Raw genomic sequence first — 16,836 nt, 5'->3', positions numbered from 1 at the left:
TATATATATACACAAAAGCGACAGGCAAATTTCATTGGACACACGATGCGAAAGAAGAATTGGAGAATATTGTAACAACAGGCAAGTTTGATGGAAAGAGAGGCAAAGGCTAACAGGAGGAAAAGATACTGGACAAGTTGACAACCTGGCTGGGAACAACAAGAACAATCGCTGCAACGCAAAACAAGAGGAAAGTGGAAGTCCATGATCGCCCACGCCAGTCGGCAAGGCACCGGATGATGATGAGATCTACATGATGTAATCTGCTGTCTTTATTTTTCTTCTCTGCTTACACGTCTTTTCTGATGATGTTGTCCTTCTGATCAAAGATTATTATTAAGATATTTTGTTCTACTGTCTTCATACCGGTAGCCTAAACCATGTGCACCAGTCTTCTCAGACGTCTCTGTATGGATATGTCTCTGTCAAGACTACTTTTTTTACTCTGCTGCCTTAACTTTGTCCTTTTTGAATGTAAGAGAATAATCTGACATCGTAGTTGTAGTTTTCCAAGGGCGATGCAACCGCGGCTCGGCCACGGAAAATAAATGGATCAACCGCGTTAGAGTGGTCCTCCTCTCACCGGAAGCCGGAAATTAGAGCGTTCTTATTTTTTGGAAACAAAATAGATCAAGAGATCTAGATCTAGATTCTTGCTTGTTTTGGCACGGTTTTACGGCGCTCGCAACTGGCAACTGCATCGGTAATTAATACGAGCGCCAAGGTGTGGATGTCAACAGAGAGATCTAAACGGGGGATCAGTCTTACTCTGCTCACCTCTCTAGCCTCAACAGTTCAAAGTTTGCTTTTACTATCAAAGCATACCCGGAAATAACAGTTCACAAGAGTGTGACAGACACACAAAAGAAGTAGAGGAAAACATGAAGACAGTAGTAAGTAAGGATGAGGAAAGAAAAAGCGGCAGTTCCCCCTATTCCCTATGTTATTCCGGCATAGTATGAGCATGACATTGATAAATCAGCCGATTTATAATTCTACTATGCATAAGAACATCTCAATACCGCCCCCGCCCCTTGGGAATGGGAATGGCCTAAAAACACTTCAATCAGTAGCACTGCCCTATCTAGATTCTATTGTGCATGCGCTATTGCATAGGAGTACAGGCGAGATGGGATTTGGCTTTCAGCAAATATGGATACATTTTTGAAAGAAAAGAATGCGTTGAAAACAAATGCCGCTGAACGTCACCTCCAGTTTACCAAAAGCAACATGTGTCTGGCGGAAAACTGTTATAACTGTTCATACATGATGTTGTTCTTGACCACACCCGTAAATCGACGGTGGATGGGCATTTCTGTGTTTATGCCATCTTCTGGGGGTTTTCTAATTCTAATTGCGAGCTCTATCTCTGACTTTAGAATGCTGGGACCATTGTTGTTGCTTGGTTGTGGTAGGGGTGGTCATTTGTCTTCTAATAATAGTCCTAAATATTCTGCTTATCTTCCTATAGGACCTTTTTCCTCAAATAACATTTTGTCTTTTTTGTCTTCGACGCCTCCTGACAACCAATGACATAAAGCTGAAACTGCCAGTTCACCTGATTTGGAAATTGCTGGTATACAATGGTGTCTCATTTTTTTGGATTACACTTTTCGCTACTACGGTATTTCATATATGGGCTTGTGTTTCTAAACAAAAATACAGATTGTATGCTGTTAAATACGTGAAAGGGGGGGGGGGGTTGTATTTACTGAGTTTGTCATGCTACTTCTCAGTTTATGATTAATTGGTACTCAATGGTACTTATATTTTTAAGCAATGTATGGAAAAAGAAGTTTGGACAGGTTCGCAATCCTTGCTGAATTTTTGCAGAATTTTTTGCAGAATTTGGTCATTTCTGGGATAAAATCCTGTGCAGAGTTTTGAAAATGTCCATGCAGAAAACTACGATGTCAGAATAATGAAGACGTCTCTTATTGTGCTTCCCCCAGTGTGCTGTACCCAACACCCCGTATTGCGCGCACGTGCGCGTCCTACACTGTTGTCCTCATCACTTTGGAGAGGTACATCGTTGTGGTATGGCCGCTCTCTGCACACAGGCTTTGTCAGTGAGTTCTGCATGATATTGATAATATTGTCCATCCTATATAATTCTTGTTGTAAGTTTTAGAGCAGCTGTCGTTGTTTTTTTCCTGTTGTTATTGTTGTTGTTGCTACTGTCGTATACCCGCCTGTATTAATCCTTCTCCATGCTTCGCTGGGGTAGATCGATCTTTCTTCAACTTTCAAGCATCAACAATAGGGCTTTCTTGCTTAGGCCGCTGTTGTAATCTTCTGCGGTGAACTTAGGGATAGAAGTAAATACATGTACATGTAGGCCTATGTGGTTATGTTCGTGTTTTTCATTTCCCACGATGGTAAACTCGCCCAAAAAGTCAAGGAACTACTTGTGTTTTCACATGTCATATTTAAACTTCAATATCTCACAAACCCGTTTAAGATCAGTCAACCAAACTTGGCACACGCACTGACGACTAGACACAGTTTGCCTGCACAGTAAATTTACCCACATCAGCTTCATAGTGACGGCGCAGGGCATTCTGAAACTCAGCCGAAAAGTATGAAAAATGGTCTAAATTTCTCTACTTAAGCAACATTGGCATTGGAACTGTCAGCTAAAACTAAGCTTGGCATGTGCTAAACAGATTTCTTAGCTGTGAATATTGCTCACTTACAACCCTTTATAAGCCAGTGTTTTCCTGCCATATTTCATTACAACTCGCCGCTCACTGCCTGACGTCGACAGAGAACGAGCCCTTGCCTGGCTCCAAGGGGGCTCCACGTTCCCAGTCGTTGCACATCCACTTGGGTGTCCCCATCAGTCATATAAAGGCTGCAAGAACGATGGCGAGCGACCGGAAGGGTACAGGACAAGCCTTTACCAGGGCCGCCCCGTTTGACCAACGACAGCATCGACCGGTTCATCGTCAGACAGGCAATGAAGTCTCGAACCACTACTGCAAACGGCATCAGGGACCAACTAAGGGTGACAGCCAATGTCCACGAGAGCGAGGAGACGGTAAGGAACTGTATCCGTAGAGCCAAGTTCGCTTCTCGTGTCCCTGCCAGGTGCCCAAGGCATACGCCGCCCCACATAGCGGCTGGCCGGGTGTGGTCTGCTCGCCATTCACAGTGGACACAATGTCAGTGGGACCAGGTAGGTAATCTTCTCGGACGAATCCAGATTCAACCTGCTGCACCCAGACAGGAGAGCCCACGTCTGGGTGCGCCGAGGAGAGCTGTTCCACCCTGAGTGCATCAAGCAGATGGCGCCCTACGGTGGAGGGTCCGTTCTGGTGTGGGGGGGGGGGGCTTCTCAGCTCACCACAAGACCCACTGTACCATATACAGGGCAATTTGACCGCCGCAAGGTACAGGGAGGAAATCCAGAGTCCCCCTGCTGTTCCTCTACTGCAGCAGATTAGACCCCAGGCTGTACTGCAGGACGACAACGCCGCGCCACATCGCGCACGCATCGTGGGGGACTTCCTGCAGCAGCGAACTGTCACCTGCATAGACTGACCAGCTTGTAGACCGGATTTTAACCCAATAGAAAACATTTGGAATAACATTGACCAGTGGATAAAGGACAACCACCCTCCAGCACAAAGCCTTAATTAAACAGCTCTTGGGCTGCATCGTCCAGGAGTGGCAGAACCTACAGCAACAAGTTCTCCGAAGGCATGTCCTGTCCATGCGTCGACGCTGTGCAGGGTGTATGAACAAACGGAGTGGCTACACCCACTATTGACAATGTTCATGAAGAACTATGGCTGTTCAGACTTTTGAAATCCGACCAGTGTGACTTAAACTCATTTTATATGAACTTCTCGTTTTTGTTGAAATCTGAAATTGTGCACACTTAATCTAAAGAGTCGAAAGCATCTTTTTTTGAAAAAATGAATAAATTCGGTCAAACTGTTCTTCAGTTATCTTACTTTGAATTTTTGTTCCTTGACTTTTTTGTGCGAGTTTACCTTTTGGGTAGGGTTTAGAGTGTTCACCGAGACTGGTAGATGGTCTTGTTGTGAGAGTAGTAAGACTCTCTATATTCTCATGCTTTCCTTCATGTGGTGTTTATTCTGACCGTATTTGCGCGCACGAGATTTTTAAATGATCTTCCATTACATCTGGCCTTGGTGTACTGTATCAAATTCAAGGCCTTGCACTTACATCTGAGACTCCTTCTCAGGGGCAGTCTATAGAAGCTGTCGGTTGTTCCATCTTTTCTACAAGCTTTGACCTCATTGCTCCAATGACTATTTGGAGAGCCTGGTTTTGCATGTTCTACAACAAGGTGTTTGTGAGTCTGTGCTGTAGCCATCCTTGCACCGACCCCGTACTCTAGATACTGTACATGCGCACTAGGTGATAGATGCAGATGAGTCCTGACAGCGCGCAGATAGACCTGCCTAAGTGGGGAGGGATTCATAGTTGCACCCCACTGGGTCCCTGCAAGTTTCCTAAGCTTTTCCTGGCTTCTCCGCATTCTAAATGCGTTGTCTCCAGGTGAGGAAACGCTTGCAAAAGATTACCTATTCCAAGATACTATTTCCCTTGTTCTCAAACTGCATGCACAGTTTGTAAGACTGATGGGTTTGTAATAGACCTTGTGCTACTCGCCCGATCTCGGGTGGCTCGCATCAGGCTACTCGGCCGAGTAGCCCAACACTACTGGCCCGTGGGGATTTCTGCGACCTCGGGTGGCTAGCATTTTCTGCCCACCCGGAGCCGGTCACTTAGATCTAGATCTTGTCTCAGTCTTATACGGAGTGCCCACGACGGCTGGATCGGGCCGATGTCGGGCGATCGGCCGATCCTATCCATAATGGGCACCACGTATTAGGTAGCGTAAACACGGCCTCGCAGCCTTCCGAGCGACATGGAGCTATTGAGAGCACCTAGCATACCTCTGTGAGTTTCCCAAAATAGATCATAGATGATGTTTTTCCGTCATCTATTCTGTCCCCGTTGGATTATGCGATTGTGCGGCCTCGGTCGCGTTTTTTCGCGTAATTCTGCAACATTTGCATAATTTTGGATTCCCAGGGTTTTTTCACGGTTTTTTTCCTAAAACAATTAATTACCGCCTCGCCAATGACTAAAGGGAAGTAGTCACCGTAATAAGTCTCATTTAAGTGACAAGTTGGTTATTTCCCTTGTTAGAGGATGTTGGGATTTTGTTCCTTGAGCATGTTCAATTTTTCAATCCATGAAAAGTTGTCGTTCTCATGTCTGCTGATATTTCATGTTTGACAGGTGTCCCTGGTTTTAGTAATGTGCCAGTATCAGAGGTCCAGATATCCTTTTTCTTTTTTTTTTTTCTTTTTTCTTTCCACTATAGATCTAGATCTAGATCTACAGCTGAAAGTTACAGAGATTATAATAATTAATTTTTGGTTGTTTTTTGTGACTGATATATATTGTTTTCTTTCCAAATACACAACAAATTACTAATATTGATATTTCTGTTTTCAATTTTTCAGTACATAACACATGAAAATCTTGAAAATTCGTGTTGAAAAAGGGCAAAACATGTCACGAATGGAGTTACGGTAACGCATAATTTTTGCATACTTTCGCATTTTTGGGGGCATAATTTGGCCATCTAAATTTGCATAAATCTACGGGGACAGTCTATTGTTGTCGACTCCCGAGGTTTCCTTCCCGGGTTGACTAGATTGCCTTGATCTATCACCCATTATTATTTAATTATTTTCATTCATCGGAGCCGGTGACAAAGTTACTAACAATAGAAATGCAGCGTCGTGATGTTATTAAAGATTGTCTAACTACTGGGCCTACATGTACCAAGATGTTTCAATTTCCCTATCTCGTGTCCGAACGAGACTTGGGCGCTAGATCGACCTTGTCTTAGCGCGTGACAGCCCGTGATACGAGTGTAAACAAACTTTCCAGCGCTGAGTTGAAAGCGAGAAATTTTGTTTGCGGGCAGAGAGAGAACGAGAGACAGAGAAAGGGGGGGGAGAAAGAAAGCGAGAGATAACGAGAACGAGAAAGAGAGAGGGAGAGAGAGAGAGAGAGAGAGAGAGAGAGAGAGAGAGAGAGAGAGAGAGAGAGAGAGAGAGAGAGAGAGAGGGAGAGAGAGAGAGAGAGAGAGAGAGAGAGAGAGAGAGAGAGAGAGAGAGAGAGAGAGAGACTAGTGGGTGGGGGGGGGGTGTTATTAAAATTCATGATTCCTGTCGTTTTCTCTCTGCGTCAGTTCACAGGCTGACCCGGTGAAACACAGTCATTATTGTACACATTATGGCCAGTCCCATCTTCATACATGACATGCATTATAATAATGTCAGTTTGGTCAGTTCAACGCAGTCAGAGTAAAACTTTCCCGTTAGGAATGTAACAGGTAAAATCTGATAAGACTAGATCTATTAGATCTAATAATCTATAGATCTATGAGCCTTTCCTAAAACTAAAAGTTCGTCTTCCTGAGGTACTGTTCTCTTTGTTGGTGTATTCAGGGAGAAAGAGAATGGAAATCCAATCATATTTGGTGTCAATAGATCCAGGGAATGTCACTGATAAACTGGGAGAAAAGTTAGGTAGCTGATGGGAAGTCTTTTTTTATATAGAGAGAAAATGCCACATGTATGACAGGCCAGTAATATATAACTTAAATAACGCGAACCCCGCCAAACCTTATTTAGGCCACACATAATAGCCAAAATAACCAAACTCGTAAAATATAAAGCATTGGGTTTTTTTCACATTATTATTCTTTAAAAAAAACAACTCTTCACATCCATTTTTCATTGCAGCAGTAGAATCTAGATCTACATGGAATGTGGTATGTACATATCGAGAATCAATATAATGTAAGGTCTTTGTCTGTGTATTGATCTCATAATCTGCAGTGAAAAAAACATGTGCCGCCTGTACATGTCTGACTGAATCTATTTTTTAAAAATGTGTATTTTATTAATTTTGTTTGTACACATGGACTTTCTTCTACTTGATGCCTCTCGTACTCGTGAATGCATATTATAACTAGAGGTAGAATAAAGAATAGAATAATGAGCTTGGCTTCAATATTCAAACCGTTGTAGTTATGCAGTGGGTGTCGCATTCAACGAGGTCACATTCAACGAGAAGCTCCGACCCAGCAGTCCTTGATCCCCGATTTTTCCTCTATATCTCTTTGTAAAAATGTACGTCAGCTCCAACGAGGTTGCAAACAGACCAAAGTCGCTTTCAACGAGGTCGCGATAACCATATAAAATTAAAAGCAATTAGCGGCCCCAAAAACGAAGAATTTTTCTCCTTTCTCTCCATCTCACGCAAAACACAAGGCACACTGTATTGCTAGATCTACTATGCCTCCTAATATGGGCCCCAAAGTCAAGAGGATGGGCGAGGGTTAGCCTACGGCAGGAATGGGAGGGGGGGGGGGTGAGTGGGAAAGCGATGCGGGCAGTGTGAAACTGGATGAACTCTGGATGAGTAGGTCTAGATCGAGCCCTTCATTTTTTTTTCAATTTTATTTGCTTCCCTAATCAGAAAATATAAGATCCCGGCTTTGCTTTATGTAGATCTAAGCCTAGACGTGAGAGGGTACGTTTCCACGCGAGAAGTGATCCGAAAAAAAAATTAATGCAGAAATGACGGTCAGAACGCAGCTCAAACACGCCCACAATGATGCTGTTAGAGATTTTCGTCATCAGGGGGAACAACTGTTTTAATTACGTGTACATGTATTGGTACATTGGTACATCGTGTACTATAATAACGTGTCTCCTTTCTTTTCTTTAGCCTAAGTCACGTTCAAAGAGAGGTCGGATCCAACGAGGACAACAAGCCGGTCCCGGCAACCTCGTTAAATGCCGCACCCTCTGTAGCCTGTCCCCGTAGGATTATGCGATTGTGCGGCCGCGGCGTGCGTAATTCTGCAACATTTGCATAATTTTGGGTTCCACGCGTTTTTTAACGTTTTTTTCCCTCTTTTTTTCACAAAACAATTAACGCCTTGCCGACTAAACTTTAGTAAAGGGAAATATTCACCGTAATAAGTCTCATTTAAGTGAAAAGTTGGTTATTTCCCTTGTTAGAAGATCTTGGTTCCTTGTCGATGTGCATGTTCAATTTTTCAATGCATCAAAAGTTGTTGTTCTCATGTCTGCTAATGTTTCATGTTTGACAGGTGTCCCTGGTTTTAGTAATGTGCCAGCATCAGAGGTCCAGATGTCCTTTTTTTTTTTTTTTTTTTTTTTTACATTTTATTTCCCCTATAGATCTAGATCTAGATCTACAACTGAAAGTTACAGAGGTTATATTTTTTGGTTGTTTTCTTTTTACTGATGTGTATTGCTTTCTTTCCAAATACACAACAAATTACTGATACTGATATGTTCTGTTTTAAATTTTTCGGTACATAAAACATGAAAATCATGAAAATTTGTGTTGAAAAAGTGTAAAACATGTCGCGAATGGTGTTACTGTAACTTGCATAATTTTTGCATAATTTGGCTTTTTTTGCATAATTTGGCCATCTGAATTTGCATAATTCTACGGGGACAGTGTAGCATACTGCATGGTCCACCTCGCCCAAGGAAGGTGTATCAAAAAGTTTGGCATCAATTTCATAGTTCTAGTTCACCCCTTCTGAATGTAGGAGGCCGTTTATATAAATTTGTTTAATTTTTCTTTTAAAAAACAAACGGTGGTCGGTTTTTTTTTCACTTTGTTGTGAGGAGGGGGGGGGGGTCAACTAAGTTGAATGTGGGTTCTTCGTCAGTATTGGACGAAAAGGAGTGCTTAACTGACCTCGGGGCACTCTTTTTTTGTACTTGTTTGCCCTCCAACTATCGAAAGGGAATCGGGTTAATGTATCCGACAATATATATAAATTCATTAAACATAGTAGGCCTACAAATATTCACGCCTTCACATCACCCCGCCAACTGTCCGAGTTGTACGGTCCTAGTTCTATAAAAGTAAATTTGCCGCCCCATACCGACAGCGAACTGACTGCCAGAGGTACACACTGCACATGACGCACAACAACACTCAACTTGACCATCTTTCTTCCATGAGACACACACACATACACACACACACACACACACACACACACACACACACACACACACACACACACACAGAGAGAGAGAGAGAGAGAGGGGGAGAGAGAGAGAGAGAGAGAGAGAGACAGACAGACAGACAGACAGACAGACAGACAGACAGACAGACAGTGACAGAGAGAGATATAGGGAGAAAGAGAGACAGAGACAGAAAAATACCGAAGGGCCAGAACACGGAAAATGAGCAGAAATCCCTACGGCCCAAAAGCTGCAGGCTAGGTGGGATTACGGATTAATACTAATCTATCGAATCCGTTCGCCTGGAACATGCGCAGAAATCCCCACGGGCCAGTAGCGTCAGGCTACTCGACCGAGATCGGGCGACTAGCCACTCCGTTTGTAACACATGTATTATGATGATGTATCATCTTCCTTTGGGGGTAACGTGTGGTGAAGTAATCCAGTCTCCTCCCTTTGACCTCCCCGATCGAGTCAGTTACTGCGGCCATCTGCTGAGCAGAATTTCCTGTTGAAGATGAGCTTCTGTAGGTTGATTTTTTTTTCAACCCAGTTGTCTCAATCTCACGAAGGTTGGACGGAGGGATGTTGTCCGAGCAGGGTGCCCTGCAGTTTTAATTTAGGAAAGAGTGGACCTTTGTTCAATGATTGTGAGGTCGGGCTGGCCTCTCTCGGGGATTTTTGAGATCCCTGAAGTCCTGAAGCCGCGTGTCCACAAAGTAGAAATAGAAACAACCCGATTGTGTCGGGAGGAGGCAACATTCCGTCTGTTGTTAGTGTTTGTTGCAGGCCAGAGACGCAAAGAACGCTAGGCAGAGCATAAACGATTAAAAAATAATTGCTGATGATTGACATTAATTAATTTCAACCAGTGACTTTCGCGTAGATATAAACTTATTTTGAGATGCTGCTTACGAAATTAACGAATACACCATGCAGGTAGGCCTATAATTTTGAAATGTTAAGTTGGCAGTTAAATCTATATAATTTTTTTTTAAACCTCTGTCTGAGTTTGGTCGATGACTAAATTAAAAATGCCGAATGGACCATCGGCAACGGATTCGACCTTTGTTGGCAGGAGTCGGGTCGTTTTGGTGGACACAGGGAATGGAACTGTCACTGATTGGTAAGATAAAATCCAGTGCCCTTCAGTTAATTAACGGGCGTTGTACTGATTTTCTTGCGATGGACAATTTATGGTACATGACAGAGTTTGGCTTTTAGTTTGGTTGACACGGCGGCTAGGCTGTTCACCTTTGACTTTGACTGTCATTAGTCTGGCTGTTGCTTCCCTCATTTTGTTGTTGCTCTTGTAGTTTTGTAGTTGTTGTTGTTGTTGTCGTCGTTGTCGTTGTTGAGACATGCTACTCTACTGAGGGTGTGAGTATGATCACAGCGCGGATGCTGAGCACTATGTCGCTAAACTTGGTCAAAAGCAATTCAAAATGGAAAAGGATGGGGGAAGGGGCGTAGGAGGTAAGTATCGCGGTTTGTTTTCATCCTGTTTTATCGTTTCAGGAAGCGAGTAGCGATTGGATGTGTCGTAGGAGTGGTGGTTTTCGCCTTGTGCTACCACATACCTCTGTACATGGCCTACTCTTGTGGTGACGTGTGGGATGAAGAGAGCGACAAGTGGAGGTACATTATGTACAGGTAAAGTCTTTTTCCGTGGCGTTCTTTGTGAACCTTTTACGGCGCTTGCAAAAATGCATGATATTATGATATTGTCGTATGAGTATCAGACTATGAGAACGTGAGACAACGTTAGTATCGGGTAAATCGGGGTGACGATGGCACTTCATCAATAAAACATAAGTTGTCTCAACTATGCATACCGGTAGTGTTAATGTTGGCACAGACTTAGTAGTCCTGTCAAAGTTTGGCAAGTGCCACACGCAGGTTCTACTTCTTTGCTTTGACTTTGAATTTGATGACCCTGTATTTTTGCCAGTCGCCCTTGTTGTACCCAGAAGAACAGTAGTGCCGTTAGCCAAGTACACGTACGGGGGTGAACGTTCCGTTCATCCAAGTGTATTTACCTTTATAGTATAGTTCCAACGATGCACACTGGCTCTTATTTCTGATCACAGGTATGTATTGTATGTAGTAGGCCCCTATAGGGTTTTACGGCGCTCGCAACTGCTAAGGTCATATGAGCGCGCGAAACACAAGTTGTTCACCTTCGCAAAAGTTCACTCCACGACTGGTTAACTAATTGACTTTAAAATGCTAAAAAGTTAAAATATTTAAATTCAGTGTAAATATATGTGTGATTTAAAACAACTCTTTTAAGTAACAATTAAAAAATGTAAAAAGTAGCCTACGTTTTCATTTTACAACTTGCCATAAAGGCCAATGGCCTTCATAAAATTCAAAATTTTGCTTGGACCAACGACGGGAAAAATATCTTGTAATTTCTTGCATTTATAATTTTTCCTTCGGATCTCTCCAAAGTCTAGACATTCTGTTAAGATGTGTCTAATGGTAAAATCGTGTCACATCCGACACAGAACGGGTTCTCATCTCCCTGAAGGGTGGTCAGTTGTAAGTCTACTTTTGCATTGGTGAGATGCCACGGAGGGAGGTCGGGGGTCACAGGTAAATTGTGAGGGCATTCTTCATATATGCCACTTTTAGTCTTTCAAGTAGGCCCTACATGTACCGGTACAGGTGACAGAATATGGAAACTCAAAATCAAGGACAGCTCATACAAATCGCCATTACCCAACTGAGTACAGATCAAGCTTTAAAGTTTCGTTATTGATTATTGGCTGATCCGAATTATGAATGTGCCAAGCTCAAACACATTTTATAACACTCTTTGTTAAATATCAGACACTCGATCGTTAATGAAGTTGAAACCGAAGAAACCGACATTTTTCTGCCTATTGCATAGACTAGTTTTTGTAGATATTTTGTTTTGTTTTTTTAGGGGGTTGCTCAGCACCTTTTATATTATTGCATTCATTTAAAAACACATTTATCTGAGAATTTTAGAGATAAACATTTAACGCAGAGCACAAAGGTATAAAAAGTGTAAACTTGCCCTTTCCACTGACTCTGAAGCTTTGGAAATGGAAGTCTTCTAACTAACTTTGGCAGCCATTTTCTCGCTTACATAATACATGTATATATCTTACTTCTTACACCAGACGACGCCCACCTCCTTCTATAGTAAATACATCAGTTATCGATTTCTATTCAAGAAATATTGATATTTTTCTTCATCAAAAGCTAGGCAATTGAACAAAGGTTTAGAAGAAACTAATAACTTCATATGCCCCGATCGAATTTGACGAACACAGATTCCATCATGCTGTGACTGTGACAGTGACACATTTGTCAATCCCCAACAAGTTTGAATTATCCGTGCCCGACTATAATATCTTATAGTTATACATATCAATACATGTATTGTCTTTAGTTTTAGTATAGCTTAGCTTTTTTTTTTAACATCATTTGCACTTTCCGTCTGACCGAGTTCTATGACCTCACACTCGCCCTCCCTCGTTTTTCTTTTTTTTTTCTTCAAACTCCCACAGGACTTCCGTGGGCAAGAGTTCTTGGTTCAATGACGTGTACGTGACGTACATCAACCTGGCCCTGCACTTTCTGTTGCCCTTTCTGATCCTGCTCACGTTTAACTCTCTCATGTTGTGGGAGCTGTGGCATCACCCGGGAGTCAGGACAGGACTCAATGAAACAGACCGACAGGTGACTCACTGACTGCCAGAAAATGTGTGCACAGTTACTCAAAGTTACTGTTAACTCCTCTTTATTTGATGCACTCTCTTGAGTTGATCTTCGCTTCCAATTTTCTTGGGTCCCTGCACCTCTGTTTCTTTACAGTAGGTCCCAGCGGTTAAGTTGGACTTCGGATGAGTTGATCTTGTTTTCACTCCCGCTGCCACATCAACTCATCCAGAGTCGACTACTATTACACTATTCGCATTCATGTATAGATATAATTATATACAGTATCTAACTACGTGTGTACTGATGTGCACGTATCTGTGCTGGTCTTGCTTTTTGTGTTTACTCATCATCTAAAGTAATCTATAAAGATATCTGTGTAGACACTTTTTGATTACTCGTGGGGTGCTGAATACCCCGAACTCGCCTCCGACACTGACGTGGCCAAACCTCCGATGTATGACAGACCTCTTGATAGGGAGAATCCTTGGGTTTATCATTTTATGAGAATTTTCTTGATATGACCACATTGTGAGTTTATGAGAAATCTCTTAATAATATTAATAGGGCCAAATCTTGGTTTTATTATGATTGTGGAGGGGGGATCTCGGAAGCCTCCTGATGGGATCAATATATTCAAAACTTGGGTTTATCAGTTTATGAAATATATAGCTTCCTGATAGGTCATGGCCTAACCATAAATGTGTATGATACAAATACAGTGGAGAACTTCCGGACAGGTCAAAACCTCGGGCTTCTCATAGATTAAGATAGTCATAGTTTACGAGAAACCTAATTAGGCTAATTTTTGGGTTTATCGTAGACTCCCTGCTGGGGAAAACACTTGGGTTTGTGAGAAACCTCTTGACAATATAATCCCATGGGTGGGGCGAAATGGTACAAATGTACTAAAATTAAAACTAAAAAGGCCAAACCTTGGATAAATGGTTTAAGAGTTAGGGAAACCTACAGATGGGGCTAAACCATGGGTACAGTATATCCATATATGGGAACCGTTCTGACACTAGTGACAGGGTTATACCCTGAGTTTATGGGAAGACTCCTCATGGTGCCAAACTACTACGGGGATAAGAATGGGGACCTTCCTAACGGGACCAAACCCTGGGTTCATGAATGGGAAACTTTCTGACTCTGACAGTGCAAAAACCTGAGTTCACTATAACTATAATTTGGGAAACGTCTTGACACGCCAAACCCTGAGTTTAAGAGAAACTTCCTGATAGTCTGATAGGGCCAAACCAAGGGTTTATGACATGGGAAGCTTCCTGATGTGGCCAAACCATGTGGTTTTACCACAGTATTGGCAACTTCCTGACGGAGCCAAGCCATGTGTCCATTAAATGGGAACCGTCCTTGCAGGGCCATTTTAAGTTTATGGGCAACCTCCTGAGCCAAACCATGTTTTTTGGTGTAGAAAACTTCTCGACAGGGTCAAACCATGGGTACGGGGCCAAACCATGGGTACCTATGAATACATGTCATGTACAGGCACGTGATGTATAATGGGAAACTTCCAGGCAGAGTTTATAGGAAACCAGACGGGACTACTAAACACTGAGTTTATAGGAAACCAGACGGGACCATACACAGATTTTATAGGAAACCAGACGGTACCAAAGACTGGGTTTATGGGAATTCTCCCGATGACGAGAACAAACTGGGGGTTAATAAATGGGAAACTTCCTGACAGGGCCAAGCCTTTGGTCAAGGAGAAACAATCCCCGGACAGGGAGGTCCAGACTCTGGACTCATGATGAGGGAAACCTCTTTTCTCTATACTATGTATGTACTTAATGTACTGACAGTAGTGACAGGCTCAAACCCAGTTATGATGAGGGAAACCTCTTTACTCTTTGTGCTGATAGGTTCCAACCCTGTTAAGTTATGAAAATGGAAACCCTCTACTTAATGTACTGACAGGCTTATACCCTGGGTTTATGAAAAGGGAAACCTCTTTACCCTATGTACTGACAGGCTTAAACCCTGGGTTTTTCATTAAAGAAAACTCAGTACACTTACACCACTGACATTGACAGTCACACAAATCTTTCCCATATTTTCAGAGGCGGGCTCGCAGAGAACAGCGGCTCACTGGCATGGTAGTGTGTATGACAGTCATTTTCTTTTTGTGTGAGCTTTTCCCAGCTGTCTCTCTCATACTGACCAGCGGACTCAACACGTTCGTCGAGTGCTCACAGGAATGCAACAGGTCAGTGCACCAAGCTATGGCGGGGAGTGTTGGGGGTTCAAGGTAAAACTGCTGTTGATTTTAATGGGGGGGGGGGGTTGTTTCTGTTGCTGTTGGTGATGGTGGAAAGTATTAAGAGTTGTTTGTTGTTTAACGACATTTTCTTCAGTTGCTATTGATGTTAGTGTACCCGGTAATTGTATTGCTGTTGCAGTTTTTTCTGATGTTAAAGCTGAGCTGTTATTGTTGTGGGTGGCGATTGTGATGGGACTAGAAAGCGACCTTTTATGCTGTTGTTGTTCTTGTTGTTGCTGTTGTTGACATTGTTGTTATTGCTGCTGCAGCTGCTACTGTTGTAGTAGGCCTACATGTAGTTAAGGCATTGTTGTCATTGTTGTTGTCGTTTAGCTGTTGCGATTGTTGCTGCTGCTGCTGCTGCTGCTATCGTTAAAAGGTGTTGTAGCCATTGTCTTTGCTCCCATCAGATTCAGCGCAGTGGCTGACACAATTGTCATGGTGAACTCGGCCATCAACTTCGCCATCTACTGCGCCGCGGGGAAGAAGTTCCGGGCTGTTTTCATCACGGTCTTCTGCGGGCGACGCCGGCGGGAACAAACCGCCGACTCTAGCCATTGCGTCAACACTGGGACAGCTATGACGAGGTTGTCCAGGCAGTCTGGACACTTAGACTAGTACCGGTAGTCAAGTATAACGGACCCTACGCATGAACGAACGAGTGGATGTTAGCAAGGCAGCGCGCTTCGCCTCGGGACTGGCCTGGGGTTATTGGTGTTTTTATTTACAATACAATGTATTTTGTTTGTTGTTTGTTTTAAAATGTAACTCCGCACAGGCAGCAGTCATGCAGGAACCAATGGGATGCAGCAAGCCGAGCTGCACGCCTCGCTTCGAGCTTGGTCTGGGTTTTTTAATTGAGTTTTAGTAAGAGATTTAGGGCATTTTCAACTTCTGCTACAACATAATGGTCATAATGAATGACGTGTTACTATATATAAAAGGGCTTGCCAGTGCCACGGAACAAGTGGCCCACACGCTCAGAGCCAAACGCAGAACAAAAGAGATGGCTTCTTGTCACGTTCTTCAACACTTTAGATGTGTCTTCTGTTGATGCTCTCTTTGATTTTGAAAACACCAGAAAATGTTGATGCCATTTCATGTAGGCTATTACATGTATTTTCAGGCAAACTGGGCACGTGATGAATAAGCTCCACCTACAGTGTTCATTACAGTGATATTTTACTGGCACTACTGGCGATGAAACGCATGCGAATGGAAGTTTTGTTTGATGAGGACTACTTTTCTTACTGCAATTGCACCTTTGAGAGTGGGTCTCCATTTTGGCTTTGAGTTTTCTCACACTCACACTTTTTATCTGTGCGTTCAATTACAATTTTGATGATGTCGTCATAGATAAACTAAATGAAAGTACCACTTGATAATCCAAAGGATGTTTCTGGGTGGAGTTTGAGCCTCTTGTAAAATAATTCATAAATCACACAGTGGTTATTTGTATTTGCTCATAGCGAGTTCGTTTTGAAGAGACATTAGAATCAGTATCAGATGAAAATATGAAGCCAAGTCACAAGTCTTCTCGGATGGCTGCCATACGTTCATCCTAGTCAGAAATCACTTGCGTGACTTAGTTCTAAGTTTTCTACTTACGATTTACAGGCAATTGCATTTTGGTGTAAAAAGATGAAGCTCGTTAATATATTTAAATGCAGCCCACAATCCACACACATAAATTTAATTTATAGTACATTGTACTACAAAGTTCTGCTCATTTAGAGTTCGCATGAGTAACCAAATTTGGCCACAAGGTTTGTTGAGTCTATG

The 16,836-nt window shown here is 42.7% G+C and overlaps 1 protein-coding gene across 1 annotated transcript in view; it reads left to right on the top strand.

Moving 5' to 3' along the window:
• LOC101864656 (FMRFamide receptor) overlaps window positions 1-15,672 on the top strand; it is a 19,637-nt gene extending 3,965 nt beyond the window's left edge. The window contains exons 2-6 of the mRNA XM_035968393.1: window positions 1,953-2,069; window positions 10,596-10,730; window positions 12,620-12,791; window positions 14,855-15,042; window positions 15,465-15,672. Of these exons, the coding sequence (XP_035824286.1) occupies window positions 1,953-2,069; window positions 10,596-10,730; window positions 12,620-12,791; window positions 14,855-15,042; window positions 15,465-15,672 (820 nt within the window). The remainder of the gene's footprint in view (window positions 1-1,952; window positions 2,070-10,595; window positions 10,731-12,619; window positions 12,792-14,854; window positions 15,043-15,464) is intronic.
• The last annotated feature ends 1,164 nt before the right edge of the window (window positions 15,673-16,836 follow it).

Source organism: Aplysia californica, unplaced genomic scaffold (assembly GCF_000002075.1).
Source record: "Aplysia californica isolate F4 #8 unplaced genomic scaffold, AplCal3.0 scaffold00003, whole genome shotgun sequence".
NCBI classification, from domain to species: Eukaryota; Metazoa; Mollusca; class Gastropoda; order Aplysiida; family Aplysiidae; genus Aplysia; species Aplysia californica.
The sequence above is the reverse complement of the archived record's forward strand: the minus strand, read 5'-3'. Positions and strand labels throughout refer to the sequence as shown.